We start from the raw sequence: 14,661 nt of genomic DNA, 5'->3' as shown, positions 1-14,661 counted from the left end.
CTCAGCTTTGTGGTGTTGCAGTAGCAAGGGCTTATTATAGAAGGTCGATCTGCTGTCAAGTCATTGACGTTAGCATCGTTCTCTTAACTGGCGGAAATGGCTTGCGCAGTCTTGCGGCGAGTTCGGGGGTTGTTGACGGCCATCTCCCTAATTGACGCGAGCGAACAACACATTGAGTTGCGTCCAACATTACTTGACTCGTTTCTGGCTGACTTGCTGATGATCTTTTGTGTGAGCCTTGTGAGGATGTACATTTGTATGTGTAGCAACATGCATTCAAAGGTCTGATGTTATAAGACTTCACATGCCGTCCAGGTACATCTCGTCCTGAAAAAGCGCTTTGTGTGTGTGTGTGTGTGTGTGTGTTGGGGGCAAGTTTGCTGATAACAGAGTAAAATCAACGAGTATGAAGCCCATGAAATCTCACAAGGTCAATTCGAAAAAACAAAACAGGTCCAACAGGTTGACGACAAAAAGACCGAAAACAAAAGTCCGGCAGCAACAAAGCCCCAAAGCCAAAACGGCTAGCACTCATAGTTGGGAGAGACGGCGTGGGTCAGGTTGATGGCAAAGCCAAGCTCAACGCCCCGCTTCAGGCGGTCAATCGCCGATTGCAAATCTCGGCACCCGCCCAGAATACGGTTCTCCGCCACAAAGTCTGGCAGGTTCTCCCGAAGCTGCAGCCGATAATGCACAATCCGCTGATCCTGCACTCCCACCACGCTCACCACATACGACTCCCGGCATCCGGCCACCGGCTTGTGTCGAATCAGGTACGACCCTACCGGCGCATGCAGCCCCAACAGCTGCTGCTCCGCCGCCACACGGTTCAAGTCACACACAACCAGCCGCTGCACCGAAATCGTCCCAGATCGCTGACGGCCCACCGGCCCCGGCTCACCCCGCTCCGATCCAGGCAGCGCCCCCACCCCATCGCCAGCCTCACGCGCCACGCTCTTCTCATCCTCTTGCCCACGGCCAGCCGGCTGCTGAGCACCGGAGCCCTCTGGCACCGGGCTTCGCCGACGCCGCGCACGCGGCCCTAGGTCACGCGACAGCTCGTAGGAAACGCCCGTTGCCTCATCTCGCCACTCTCCCGCCGATGCGGCATCGCCACTCGCCCCCGTTCCCGCTCCTGCACCCGTCGATGATGCCGGGCGCTCCAGCGTACTGTGCGGGCTCGATCCTGGCGTGCCACTGGGACTGCCACCCTCCCGCTCCATGGGCCCAACGCGGCCAGGCAGGCGAACAGGCTTCGAGGCCACCACCGCCGCCGCCAATGAGGGCACACCAGCCGTCTCATTGGCCGATCCCACCCGGCTAGGTGGCTGGTCCAAGCCCGAGGCCAAGGGCACTGATCCGGCAGCAGGTTCCGGCTTTGACTCAACCGCCGGCGATGTCGCAACATTTGGTGTCTCAAACGTCGCAAGGCCACCCGTTTCGTCCGATGCCGAGACCCCCTCAGGGAGATCGTCGTTGACCAACTCATCCCGCCTCGCCTCCTCAGCGTCATTGCCACCACCATCAGGCGCAGGCGGCACAACAAAGTTCACCAGCGCATTGTTTGCTCCACTGGCCACACTCTCCATCTCGGCACCAGGCATCGCCACCCTCGCCTCATCCGCAGTCCCTGCAGCAGGCACGTCCTCTGCCTCCGCCATCGATGTCTCATCCTCCACCATCGATGTCTCATCCTCCGCCGTCGATGTCTCAGCCTCCGCCGTCGATGCCTCTGCCTCATCTTCCACCATCGATGCCTCTGCCTCTGTCCCGCTCACAGGTGTACATTCGTTCGGGTTGGCATACACATCCATCCCCGCCAGACGCCGAGGGCCATCAGACACCTCCGAGTAATCGGCCGTCTCCCCCATATTCATCATCGCGTCCATTCCAGCCACTTCAGCTGTTCCGTCCGTGCCCGCCGTCGCAGTGCCCCCAACAGCTCCAAGATCCAGGGTGTCGTACTCGTTCCCCGTCGCTCCCGGCTCCCCTGCTCCAGCTCCTCCTGACCCAAACGGGGCCCAGCCGAAGCCGGCTTTGTTCAGCTGGTCATACTGGCCATTGCTCTCGTGCATCGTGAGACTGTCTGACATCGACACTCCCGCGCCCGCAGCCACCTCGCCGTCCCACGGCGACGCTAATGTACCCGAGTTCAGGTGATCATAATGGCCCGCAACCGATCCGCCCTCGTTGCTCTCACCACCGCCCTGGCCCTTCACAAACTCGCACCGTCGACCCCAGACTGCTGCTGCCAGTCGCACTCAAGCGATCATACTGGTTCTCCGCGCCAGCCGCAGGCTCATATCCCCAAGCTACTGCCGAATGGTCCAGCGCGGAATACAAGGCCTGGCCGTACGAGGGGTCACCCTTGTCCGATCCACCTACCCCAGAGCCTCGACCACTGCCCGGTCGCAACGTCTCCGAGTCGGGATCCGCCAGCGGCTGCCCATACAGCGGATTGTCCATCAACCCCAGCGGGCTTGAATGCAGATCCTGCTTCACTCGCGCCACTCGCGCCCGTCGTCGACGCCGTACCCACACCAGCTTAATCACCAGCAACACCAGCCCAATCATAACCAACGACGCAAGCACAATCACCAGCACCGTAATCATCGAGCCCCCGCTCTCCGATGCCGCCCGTGACGATGCCGACCCCTCCGTCGTCTCTGCACGCCGCGTCGACGCCGCTCCTCCACCCCCCGACGTCATGCTCTCATACTCTGCCAGCGACACAACCACCGCTGACAACGACGAGCCCGTCCCGTTGACCGCCTCCAGGCCCGCCAACCACGCCTCCATCTCCGCCACCGATAGCCACGCCCACGTCGTGCTGTTGCGCACCGCAAACCCAACCACGTAGCTGCTCGTCGTCGATCGCCGCTCTTGCCCAGCCGTGGTCTCCGTCTCCGTCTCAGTCGCATTCCGCTCCGTCTCATTGACCAAGCTCGTGCGTGCTCCCGGCATCTGGTTGTACGGCAACGGCCATGTTCCAGCCGGTACGACCGAGACAACAAACACATGCGGTTGCCGCAGGTGCGTCCGCAGCGATCGCTCCTGGCTCGCCACATCCACAGGCATGCGCGCCAGCGGCGCCACAAACACATTTTCACGCGGCGGGGCCTCAAAGCGCTGCACCTCAATCTCCACCTCCTCCCGAGCCACGTTGTTGAACCGGTCCCGACAGACATAGCTCACCGTGTAGTTGCCCGCACGCTCCCCCGACACCTCCGCCGCTCCCTCAACTGCCACGTGCGCCGTCAAGTTGCCGTCGTGCGCGTCCATTGCCGTGACCCTGGGAACGGCCACCTGCCGACCAAACTCGTAGGTCCGCCGTCCCACACCGCCCTCAACCGTCAGCTCCGGCGCCGTGCGGTCGTCCACCAGCACCCACGTCGTGCCGTTGGCGCTCAACCCTCCCACGTCCAACACCTCAAACGATACTCGGTACAGCGTGCCCACCATCGCATCCAGCGTCAGCTCCGCCAACGGCACTGCCATCGACTCCCATGCCGATGGGTCTCGCGCATACTCCCGCCATCGCGCCTCTGCATACACGGGTACCAGTACCCCTGCGTCATTGCCGCTCACGCGCTCCCCCAGCCCCGCCGTCAACTCGTAACGCCACGCCACAGCGCACAGCCGACCCCGCAGGTCCTGATTCGGTTCATCCACCGGCTCTGGGTGCACAAGGTCCACAAACATCGACCCCACCCCATACTCGGCCACAACCAGATCGTCCACCTCCAGTCGCGGCGCCCGCGTGTCCACAATCCGCATGTGCGCTGCCTCATGCGCCACGTTACCGTTGCCATCGTTCGCGGAATACTCCAGCCGGTATTCCGTGCCCGCCACTGCCCATCCATTGACAGCGGCTACCGGTCCAGGCTCCGGCATATCGCTCGCGCTCACCAGCCCTGTCAGGCCATTGTCGCTGCTCCCCTCCTGCCCTGTCATGGCCGCGTAGTACTGGTTCGCGCCCTCACAAATCGATGCCGGCACGCCCGTCGTCATCACCACCGCTCGTCGCTTCACGCTGGACCGCACGTCACCCGCCACCGCATCCACGGCGCTCACATTCATCGGGTCCTGCCAGCCTGGCCCTCGCTCAAAGTCCCACGGCTCGACATAGTGCAGCGTCAGGTTGGGCGCTCGACTATCCCGCAGCGCCACCCGCACCACCGTCACATTCACGTTGCCGCTCGCATCGCTCACGCGCAGCGTCACCGCATGCATGCCCACTGCTCGCGGATTCAGATCCGAGTAGTTGCTCGAAATTGTCTCCCAATCCAACACCCCGTCCACCGNATCCCACGGCTCCACAGTGTCAGCCCCGCCTCCACCTCATACACCGCCTGCAGGTTCAAGAACTTGGGGGCCACGCGATCTCCCACCACCACGCGCCGGCACACCACCGCCTCGTTCTGCCGCTCATCCAGCGCGCGGTAGCACACGGCATACACCCCGGCCTCATCCGTACTCACATTGTTGCTCGAGGCCTCCAGTGCCGGCCCAAGGCTCGGGTCTCCCGCATCCGTCACCGTGGCACCCGGGTCCACAAAGTCGGTCAGCATCTGCACAAACATCGGGTTGGTTCCCCGCATCGTGATCGTTGGTGCTCGCGTATCCTCCCACACAATTTGCCGCGTCACGGTGGCCGTATTGTTCGCCGAGTCGCGTGCCACATACACCACAGAGCCCGCCACCAGCGGCGTGGCCGCGTTGAAGCTGTGATCCACCACCGTCACAGAAACATTCCGGTCCACGTCGTCCGTTACATTCCACCCCGGCTCCACGTACGGTGTTCCCACCTCGCCCCGCCACACCGCAGGCCCCAGCAGCTGTATCACCTACACACCCGACAATGCCCATCCATGTCACCGGTTAGACACTGGACTTTGTATCATTCACCAACCGTGCCCCCATCACTACAACATGCCACCAATGTCTACAGGGCTACAACGCGCCAAAGGCAAAGGCAAAGGCAAACCGCCACCCGCCAACTCCTTTCCCTTCCCCCTATCCGCCCGCCACCCGCAGCCTGTTCCAGAGTAGCCACCCACAGCAGGCTCTACACTCACCGGTGGCGTGTCATCTACCACGTGCAAGCGTCGCGACACCTGGGAAGGCGGATCAAGGCCTGACCAGTCATCCTCCAGCCAGTACGTCACAACATGCGTCCCCACTGCCAGTTGCGTCGAAAAGTTGCTGCCAAGCTGAACCGAATCCATGGCCTCCTGATCCACGTACAGCTTGGCTCCCGGGTCAGACACCGACGAACCATAGCCCACCGTCATTGGGTTGGGCCCGTTGAGTATCAAGCAAGGCCCCTCGCCTGGAACCACGACCACGTCCAAGGTGCCCACCACCGCATTGCCCGCGTCGTCGCTGCTGGTGTAGTTGATCTCATATCGACCGCTAGTGTCTGTTGCAAGCAAGACCACAAAGAGGGTGAGAGAAAGCGCGCGCGTGTATGTGTGTGTATGTGTGTATGTGTGTGTGTGTGTGTGTGTGTGTGTGTGTGTGTGTGTGTGTGTGTGTGTGTGTGTGTGCGTGTGCGTGAGAGATTGAGATTGAGAGACAGGTTGAGAGAGGGACAGAGCGCGCGCGAGCGAGAGAAACGAAGAGAGGAAGTGGGACAGGAGCAATGGTGCGCCACAAAAGACAGCGACAACGTACCAAAATCAACGGCACCCGTCGCAACATTCTCCGAGGGCCACAATGTCCTGGAAACGCCCACAATCCCATCGCACAAATCACATGCCCCAGGCTCTGGCAGCCTCTGTGTCGACCCCAGCTTGTAGACCACTTCCTTTGGGAACGACATGTTGAATTCCGGTGCCGTGGTGTCTATCCATCCCCACCAGGCGAGCCAACGCCAATCGTGCCAATCGTGCCAATCGTGGCAACAGTCGCAACAGTCGCAACAACAGCAACGGCAAACACCGTTGCGCAAACCATGCAGTACGCCGTGAGTGATGGGCCGTGCTTGGAAACAGCCACGCCCAAGCCGACCCAATCGAAACGCTCAACCCACACCACGGAGCAGCAAAGAGCACCGGCAAGCAAGATCCTACCTGGTGCGCAGTCCTCAATCGTGATAACCCGTGTCTGTTGACACCACGCCAACTCCACACACAAATTTTCTCTCGCGTCGTACTCATACCCCACCTCGCAGCTACAACTGTCCCGCTCCTCTGTGGGGGTCCCATGGTCGGGACAGGCGGTACACTGCGTCGTCGCACCGGTGCTAAACTCGTTGCTCTCGCATGCCAAGCAGATGGTGTCGGCCGAAAGGGTGGCCTCGGCTGCCACATATTCCCCAGGGCTACACGTGCTGACAGTGGAGCACCGCCGGCTGTTTTTGGAGGTCGTAAACGTGCCTGCCATCATGGCCATCATCAAAGCAACCACAAGATCAACTACACAGTTTACACAGTTCACGGTCGGGAGAGTCTGTCCAACCCTAACCCTATAACCACCTCGGCCATACACGCCACGCTGCACATCGCCGGCCCCCGCACAAGTCACTCGCACCCACCGGCCACGCAAGCTATACACTCGGCATCCGACGTCGGCGTCGCTCGTACTGCCACATAACCTCCTGCCAAGCAATCTTGGACAGGCGTGCACGTCGCACTATTGATGTCGGTCGAAAAATAATCTATCGGCCCTCGCCCAGCGTGGTCGACCGATCACGAGCGAGTGAGAAGACGCATGCACGCCAAACCCGACAGCGCGTTGGGCAGGTAGCAAGACCAAGAGCCACAGGGACGCAAGCTCACTCGTGTTGCAATTGGCGCAGTCGGCGTCGGACGATGGTGTCGGCTCTTGTGCGACATACTGGCCCGGCACGCAGGTGCTCACGGGCGTGCATGTGGCACTGTTCACTTCAGAGCTGAAGGTTCCTGCCAGATACAAACCCAGAAATCATCGGATTACGGTCAGCTGTGTGCCAACAACGCCGCACTCCTTGTTCGACCGTCGCACATTGGGGCCGATCTACCACAACGCATGCGCCCAACCGGCTTCCCTACCTTCTTCACACGACGCACACACAGTGTCCGACATTGAAGTTGCGGGATGTGATTGATATTGCCCCGTGCTACACTCAGAAGCTTTGGAACAGACGACAGCGTCGTCGTTCTCGGAAAAAAATCCTAAGCAATCCTTTCATGAGCCTGGTCATCATCCAACTGCATATTTGCAAAGAGCAAGATCCACGCTCACCTTGGCTGCAGTTTTTGCATTGCACATTTGAGCTTGAAGTGGCTGGTGCCTCAATATAGGTGCCAGGTGAACAGCTGCTTGCCATTTGGCAAGAAGTTTGACCCACATCACTCGCAAAAGTTCCTACATATTAGCCCGTACTACATTAGCAAACAAACCGGGCCTGTGGTCGAGCCAAACAGGAGCTGCCATCGAGGGCAATTAAGGGCATCGAACCAAGCTCGCAAGTCTTGCAGCTTTTTGCGGAGAAAAGTGCATAGGTTCCTGTTGTCCGCACAGCGATTCGAAAGGAAGAATCGGTGAGCATTCTCATTCTTCAAATAGCGCGTCGCCTTCCTCTCGTGGTTGTGATGTCTTTCTTTTGCTCGGTCGGTAAACAGTTTGTTGGCTCAGTGTTACTTGGCTCGGACCCAGGGGTGCGATACGCACCAACGGGGCATGGAATGCACTCAGTACCGTTTGCTGAGTATGAGCCAGCTGTTGGAGCAAGATGACCATGAGACATCTTTTCAGTAATAATCTCGACCTTTGAAGCATCAAAGGGAGCATCGCCTTACCGCTACATGCATAACAAGTACAGGTCGACCCTACTCGTGCGTGGCCAGGCATGCAAACCGCGTCTACTCACAATGTCAACGAGCAGAAGATCAACGTCACAGACCATCGCGTGATGCGTGCTGCAAGGTAAAAGGTCAGCTGGATCACAATGGCTTACTTCCACAATCGGAGTCAGCCACACGCACGAGAGCGAAGACCGCCACAATTCCAAGGACCAGCCTTGAGAGGCCCATGGTCATTTGAAAGTCAGAGTCAATGGCCCATTATTCCTCCACGTCTCGTCGCAAAAAGCACAGGAGCAGCAGCGGCAAGTCGCCAACTTGACCAGCCGCGCGCGCGCAAGCCAAAGGAAGCGTCTGCTTGGCAGTGTGGCCACAGCTGAACGCTTTCGAGAAACCCAACGGGTGTCTGGCAACCAGCCTGGATTCATTGGATCGGACACACATGCAGACATGAGTCCAGCTCCATGCACCGACACCACAGACTTTCCACATCACACCACCAGATCTTCATCCCCCCTCCCTCTCCGCTTCCCACACCACCTCTCACACCACCTCTCCTCGCCATGACCCGTCGGACTCGATCACTCACCCGCTCTCTCTGCCAAAATGACCTCAAACTCTCTCTCACACACACACACACACACTCTCTCTCTCACTGAAGAAAGTGTGTGTGTGTGTTGTTTTGTCTTGACGGGTTTTTCTGGTTGTGTGTCTCTTATTGCTCTTCTCTCTGTCTCTGTCTCCCTCGTCTTTTTGTGCCTGGCTGCTCGTGCTTGTGTCTTCGCTTTTGTTGCTCTGCTCTTCCTCGAGGCATGTTCGTTTGATAGTGCTTTTGGCACAATCATGAGGGGCGGCAAGGTGTCCCTTCTGAGGAAACGCATCGTGGCGCAAGGCAAGCTCAAGGTTGAGAAGCAACTATCCACTTGAATTGTCAAGCGGTGGACTTTGGTTGTCAAAACGTAGGTACAAAGGCAAACACGAGGGTGCTGTGCGTAAAATAAAAAATCATGAATGTGTGTGGCATTGTGGTGCAACAAAGGCTTTGTCCATCAAACACCCTCACAGCCCAAAGCATGGAGGTCATCAAAGGCATACATGTCGCTTGGCTTGGCATCTAGACAAGCGAGTGGCCCCGTGAGAAATGACGAGCAAGGCACCGGAACCCACAAAAGAAACAGCTGACGGGCTCTCTTACAATGGCTGCCGATCCAGCGGCGGGCACAACAAGCAGGGCCGTCCTTGGTCTCGGGTGTGACTTCCCAGTACCTGTACAAGAGCCATTCAGAGTCCCATGACGCGGTGTTATTTGTCTTATAGGGCATCGAGAGAAACCCTCATGACAGTTCACTGCAATTGTTCGGGCAGCCAGTGCTTACCAGTAACCTTGGCTGGTACTCCTCTTGACGGTTCGCTCCACAGCGACACCCAAGGCTGAAAAGTACTGTCCACCGTGCTCGTCCACCGTGAGTTGTGCTGGAATGCCGGTACGCAACATGGCCACACCCATGCTAATGTCTGTAAAGTGCCCGCCGGCATAAGAAGCGGCATACCACAGAACTAAATGGGTGCAGGTCAAGCAGGACGATGGCTCGGACGCCACCGCAAACACATACCGTCAGATTGGCTACCAATGTCGGGCACAAAAATATGGGACGAATTATGCATGGCTGCTTGGCCAATCGCCGAGAGCGCGCCGCGCGACAGCACCATGCCCGCTCCACTCGAAAAATACGTCATCTGATGAGAAGATGCCCGCAGGTGAGGGGTAAATCAGATGAAAAGACAGGGAGGGGTGGCCCTGGGCGGGACTTCAAAAAGCTCTCGATGCGAAAGCATGCTTCCCCAACTCACATTTTCACCCTGATAGCGGCCATGAAAAAGACGTCCCATGGAAATCGGAGCCTCGGGATCTTGATCGGCCAGTTTTTCTCGCAGGTTGTCCACTAGCTGTGGGCCGAGAGAAGGGGCGTGTTAAAGAAGGAGGAGGAGGAGGAGGAGGAAGAAGAAGAGGAGATCGTGGACGAGGGAGTAGTGAAACTATTTGCTGCATAACCTCCTTCACTACGCAGGGGCCGAAAAGTGGCGAGACCAGATGGCGTACCACATAAGTGTCGCGTTCTGCTCGGAGAAACCAGTGGTGGGACTTGAGCTGCGTGTTATAAGCCCGTAGCCAGGCATGACGCGACTTGAACCACATGAGCTCGCGGGACTCGGGCCCGGGCAAATCAATCTTCCAGGTTGGAAATGATGGATGGGATTCACTGTTGACAAACACGAGTGTGTCACACCGGCTCCCCCATGTATCCATGATCTGACGGGAGACCCGTTACGTCACTGTGAGTCGATGAAATATACTGTTCGACCGACCAAGAAAACTAAAAGACACGACAATTCAACAAAATCAACGATGAAGGGTATACCGCTTTGCCAGAGGTGTAGAGATCGCTTGGCGTGACCATGACCATGCAAAAGAGCTTGTGACGATGGGATTCATCCTATCCAGTCCAGCCTTGAACATGAGCTGTCCGAAAGAAATATATTGATACAAGGTTAGACCCACGGTCATGCGTACGTACCGTGGCACTAAGGCTGGTACCTGCAGCACGCTGCTGCTGCTGAACGGTGGGGCTTGACTTGCTCGTGGCCACTTGTTGAAAGGGTACACTATAAGCGTTGACATGCCAAAACTGGTGACAGCTGCGCTCGCAGGGTTGAAGCTGCAGGGTTGACCCATCTAGCTCCTTGGGACCCCTACATCAAAAAGGTCAAGCACTAGGGTCATTGGCCAGGTTTGATGTGCTCATCCCAATGCTATAGGAGCCTGGTTTTGCTGAGAAAAAAGTCGAGTACGCCCTGCGATGAGCGCCAGCCAGACCTGTGGGCGGTGATGCATAGAGGCTGCGTTGATTTGCTTGATTGGCTGGACTTGAGGACAATCTGAGAGCTAACATTCCAATAAAATCGATCTTCAGCTTGAATGTCCCACGTCTGTAGGTCTGCATTGTCATTACAGGGCCTCAAAATGACCTCGGCATCGGCCTTGATGGCTGTCGGAGGCGATGATTGTTGGTGAGCAAGGCCGTGGACACGAGAGAACCTTTAGCCAAAGGGCCACAAAATGGGTCGAATCGACACGATGCTTACCCGAGGCCGTGATGCACATGTCACTCGGGGAAGTGATCTTGCCTTGCACATAAGACCACAAGTACCGAGCCTCAGCTGAGCAATAATAAGTAATGACTGTTTTCTGCTGGCGATCCTCTACATGTGGCGCACGCACACATGCCAGGTCGGTGAGGGGTCCGGCTCGCATTGCATAGCTATTCAAAGTGATCATGAGCCGTCTCGAACGTGGTCGCTCAGCGTGACGTCTTACCCAGACACAAGCCAGATTGGGTGGCTCGGATATAGCCCGAGTTGGTATCCACTTGTAGAGCATGGCGCAGCTTCTTTTCAGTCTCGGACAGATGCGCCTGCATGGGGTTGCCTTCTAGCTTTTTGAGAATCTGTTCTTTGCTCATGGTCGTCTGCAGCGGGCACAGGTGTGATGCGCGCACACTCAAGGATATGAGATGTCGTTCTCACCGAAATTAAAAAAAAAAAAAAAAAAAATACTGCAGGTGGTGTAGCAGGCAGAGAGTAAGTGCGAGGGCAGCGCAGCGTACGAGCTGGCGTTGAATGGCAATGGCCTGCTTTTCCTCGTGGACTTGAAGTTCATCGCGCAGCAGCCTCTGTTGGCGCTGGCTCTCGGCCTTGATTTCAGCCAACTCCTTGCGCAGTACGCTGGCAGACGCGTGTTCTTGCTGCAGTGGGACAAGCGTATTCAAAGCATGAGGCGACTTCCCAAACCGGCAGTCAAGCCAGCCAGCCCCATCCACATGTTACAAATCCAGTTGACTGCCTCACCTCGGAAGCCCACCAAAAGTAGAGCGCGCAAAACCCCAAGAATACCAGGAGCGGGCCCTGCCAGTGGTGTTGGCGTCGCGGGCCCATCCTGCCTTTGAATGCAATCGTGCACTTGAGCTCGAGCTTACAAATGCAAATGATGATTGTAAGAAAAAAAACAGAAACAAGAGTTGTTTTGAGTTTTTCCAAAAAGTGGTCAAGAGAGAAGGAGCGAGAGAGTCGGACGGACGGACGGACGGACAGACGGACAAACAGACAGGACAGAGAGTAAGACAGGACAGACAGTCAGTCAGGACAGACAGTGAAGAGACACCCGGCGCAAGGAGCGGAAAAGTCATCAGGCATTATGGGGTCTGCTGGCATCAATGCCGTGCCTTCTTTGCCTTGGAAAGGATGATGGCTGTGGCAGTGCGTTTGCCTCAGTGGGTTGCTGGTGAAGAGGTAAAATGATCCCAGCGTCAAAAAAAAAAGAGGCAAAAGCCACCATGGCCAGCTACCATTGCAATGTCGATTGTCAATGTACACGGAGCTGACAACAGCAGAACGACTGGTCTTAGTCGGGTCCGTAAACGATAGTGAACAAACAAACACTCGATATCCAAGGGGGAAATTTTTTTTCAAAACGGCTTAAACGAGCGAACAGCTGGCCACCTCAGTAGGGTGGGGTGGGGGCGGGTGGGCCAGCAAGCCTACAGAACAAGACCAGGGCTGAAGGAGAACTCTCACTTTCTTCCTGGCATGTCCGCGTCATGGGAGAACAGAGACCAAGGGCAAAAGCGAGCCAGCGCTTACACGCTCGCTTGGCTGCTGGTGGGGATGCGGGACAAATCCAAACCGGAACCATTGGGACTCAAAAGGTCCAGCAGGGGATCGGGGTCATTGGCGCCAAAGGTATCATCCTCTGGTGGGGTGCCCAGCTGCTCAATGTCGGGCAGATCGGAGAGGGCTTCATAGTGAATCTGGTTCTGGTGCGCAAACACGCGCAGCACGTGAGGGGTGGTATGATAGAGACGGCACAGCGGCCACTGACGCTCAAACATCACACACGCACACATACATACACACACACACACATACATACATACATACCGGGTTGGTCTCCCATGAAGAGGTGGCTGGAACGTTTGCACCCACAGACGTTGGGTGATTGGCTGCCGCCCACAGAGACTGGAGCATGTGGTCATCGAGGCCCCCATCTTGCAGTCGTTGGCGGCTTGAGTTGAGGCTGGTGTCAAAGTGCGTAAGCTCCGGCTCAATGAGATCAGAGACCCCTTGCATCTGCGAGTGATGAGGCGAAACCGTCAAAGAAGGGTGTAGAAACTGGGCAAGCCGACCCTTGAAGGCATTTGCGTCTGGTACCGAGCTCTGATGTGACAGATCCGCAACCCGATTTGATGCTGAGGCCGTGCGTGCCGCTCCCTATGTCACAATTCAGAGAGCACGAGTGTGAGTGGCTCTTGGAGAGCAGGTGGGTGGAAGCGCGTTCAGGCTATGCGGGCCTCGTGCATCAAAGTGCGCTACGCTCACCTTATCCATTCCCAGGGCACCAGCGCTGCTCGAAGGACTGGGCATGGTGACGTAGGGCACGGATGAGGTGGGGACGGTGGTAGTGGAAGTGGGGGCAGTGGGTGTCTGGAGTTCCAGATCAGTATCAGAGATGATTGGCAGCTCTTCGATACCAGGCAGGGACATGCCGCCCTCCAAGGCCAGGTGTCTATCGGAAGGCAAGCGCAGGGTAGGCAAGCAGGGACAGTGAGAAGAATCAGGGCGTGCGCCAAGCGCCAAAAATATACGACGAGCATTGGTGCATGCCACGTGAACGTGAACAAGCAGTCAAGCAGAGAGCTGAACCATGCCAAACCACGCTTTGTGGGCGACAGCAATAGACAAGGTCTGGCTCAAGAGAAGACAAGGACAACGGGTCAAGGGGGAACACATGACGATACTTGGGTCGTTTGGCACCAGGGCGGCCTGAGCCGGTCATGGCTGGTTGATTGCGGACGAGACGGGTCAGAAAGTGCATGATGCGGCCGATCATCACGCGTTGTTGCTCGTGGCGTTGGCGCAAAACGGTCACCTCTTGCCACAGGGCTTGGTTTTGGCGCTGCATATCGTGAAACTGGTGGGACATTTCATCCTGGTTGCCGCGCATGGTTTCAAGGTTTTGCATGACGGATTCCATGTCCTCGCGGGAGACTTTGCGCTTGGTATTGCTGGTGCTATCCTTGCGCTTAATGTGCACCAGCAGCTCGGGCCTATCTCGCTGCACGCATGGATGCACAAACTCCCACTCCTGGTCATTGCTACGAAGGCCCGTGTCCACGCCCACCACCTTGTGGAATCCATCTAAGGGGTGCAGGCCGGCGGCAGAGGTGAATGGCATTTCCCAAAGACAAGGAAGGCCCCTGATTGCCTGCGCGTTGTGGGACGAGAGGCCAGGCAGAGCAAACAGCGGCGACCGGCAGAAGCGAGAGGAAGCGAGAGGCGTACACATGTTGAGCTGGCGGACAAGGCTGGTAAAATTGCCGTGCTTGTAGTAGCGTGGAAGCACTTCTCGTGCCAGGGTGGTGGCGTTGTGCACTTTGAACGTCTCGCCCGCCTACACCATCACCACGACCACATGCACGAGCAGAGAAATCAGAAAGGGAGCGTGGGGCTGCAAGTGTGTTTCTCGTCTTGAAGCTGGGCTGTTCGGGCCGGGATCAAAGGGGGAGACAGGATACGTCGGTACGTACAGGCGTCCAAGAGATGAGGTGGTCGGTGCTGGGATCGTTAATCATGGTCAACAATTTGGAAACGAAGGCGGGCACACCCTTATTATCCTTGCCATCGGTCGACTCGGAACGATCGCGGGGCGATGATGCCGTCATCAGGCCATCGTCGCCCATTGCCACCGACGTGGGGACAGCCATTGTAGCAGTCAGGGCCGCCGTGTGCGGGTGGCAATGGGAAAAGACGGGGGGGGGGG

The 14,661-nt window shown here is 57.4% G+C and overlaps 3 protein-coding genes across 3 annotated transcripts; all 3 read right to left on the bottom strand.

Annotated features, from left to right (window-relative positions):
* Positions 1 to 524: 524 nt before the first annotated feature.
* MONBRDRAFT_28362 (uncharacterized protein) lies at positions 525 to 8,024 on the bottom strand (the record flags this gene model as incomplete). The annotated part of the gene is made up of 11 exons (XM_001748724.1): positions 525 to 2,117; positions 2,230 to 4,278; positions 4,341 to 4,847; positions 5,079 to 5,422; positions 5,677 to 5,847; positions 6,243 to 6,305; positions 6,783 to 6,905; positions 7,228 to 7,301; positions 7,386 to 7,491; positions 7,657 to 7,704; positions 7,943 to 8,024. The coding sequence occupies 11 exons, from the start codon at positions 8,022 to 8,024 to the stop codon at positions 525 to 527; spliced, it is 5,160 nt and encodes a 1,719-aa protein (XP_001748776.1).
* Positions 8,025 to 8,836: 812 nt separating this feature from the next.
* On the bottom strand, positions 8,837 to 11,780 carry MONBRDRAFT_28361 (uncharacterized protein; the record flags this gene model as incomplete). Its single annotated transcript, XM_001748723.1, has 13 exons — positions 8,837 to 8,901; positions 8,983 to 9,053; positions 9,164 to 9,302; positions 9,401 to 9,524; positions 9,639 to 9,734; positions 9,889 to 10,098; positions 10,208 to 10,282; positions 10,364 to 10,538; positions 10,663 to 10,834; positions 10,932 to 11,048; positions 11,164 to 11,314; positions 11,453 to 11,590; positions 11,694 to 11,780. 13 exons carry the CDS (start codon positions 11,778 to 11,780, stop codon positions 8,837 to 8,839), a joined length of 1,620 nt encoding a protein of 539 aa, XP_001748775.1.
* Positions 11,781 to 12,188: 408 nt separating this feature from the next.
* MONBRDRAFT_33857 (uncharacterized protein) lies at positions 12,189 to 14,605 on the bottom strand (the record flags this gene model as incomplete). The annotated part of the gene is made up of 6 exons (XM_001748722.1): positions 12,189 to 12,658; positions 12,783 to 12,971; positions 13,221 to 13,407; positions 13,640 to 14,039; positions 14,184 to 14,292; positions 14,429 to 14,605. The coding sequence occupies 6 exons, from the start codon at positions 14,603 to 14,605 to the stop codon at positions 12,482 to 12,484; spliced, it is 1,239 nt and encodes a 412-aa protein (XP_001748774.1). The 3' UTR covers positions 12,189 to 12,481.
* Between the last annotated feature and the right edge of the window lie 56 nt (positions 14,606 to 14,661).

This window comes from Monosiga brevicollis, genomic scaffold, assembly GCF_000002865.3.
Source record: "Monosiga brevicollis MX1 MONBRscaffold_25 genomic scaffold, whole genome shotgun sequence".
In the NCBI taxonomy this organism is placed as follows: Eukaryota; class Choanoflagellata; order Craspedida; family Salpingoecidae; genus Monosiga; species Monosiga brevicollis.
The sequence above is the reverse complement of the archived record's forward strand: the minus strand, read 5'-3'. Positions and strand labels throughout refer to the sequence as shown.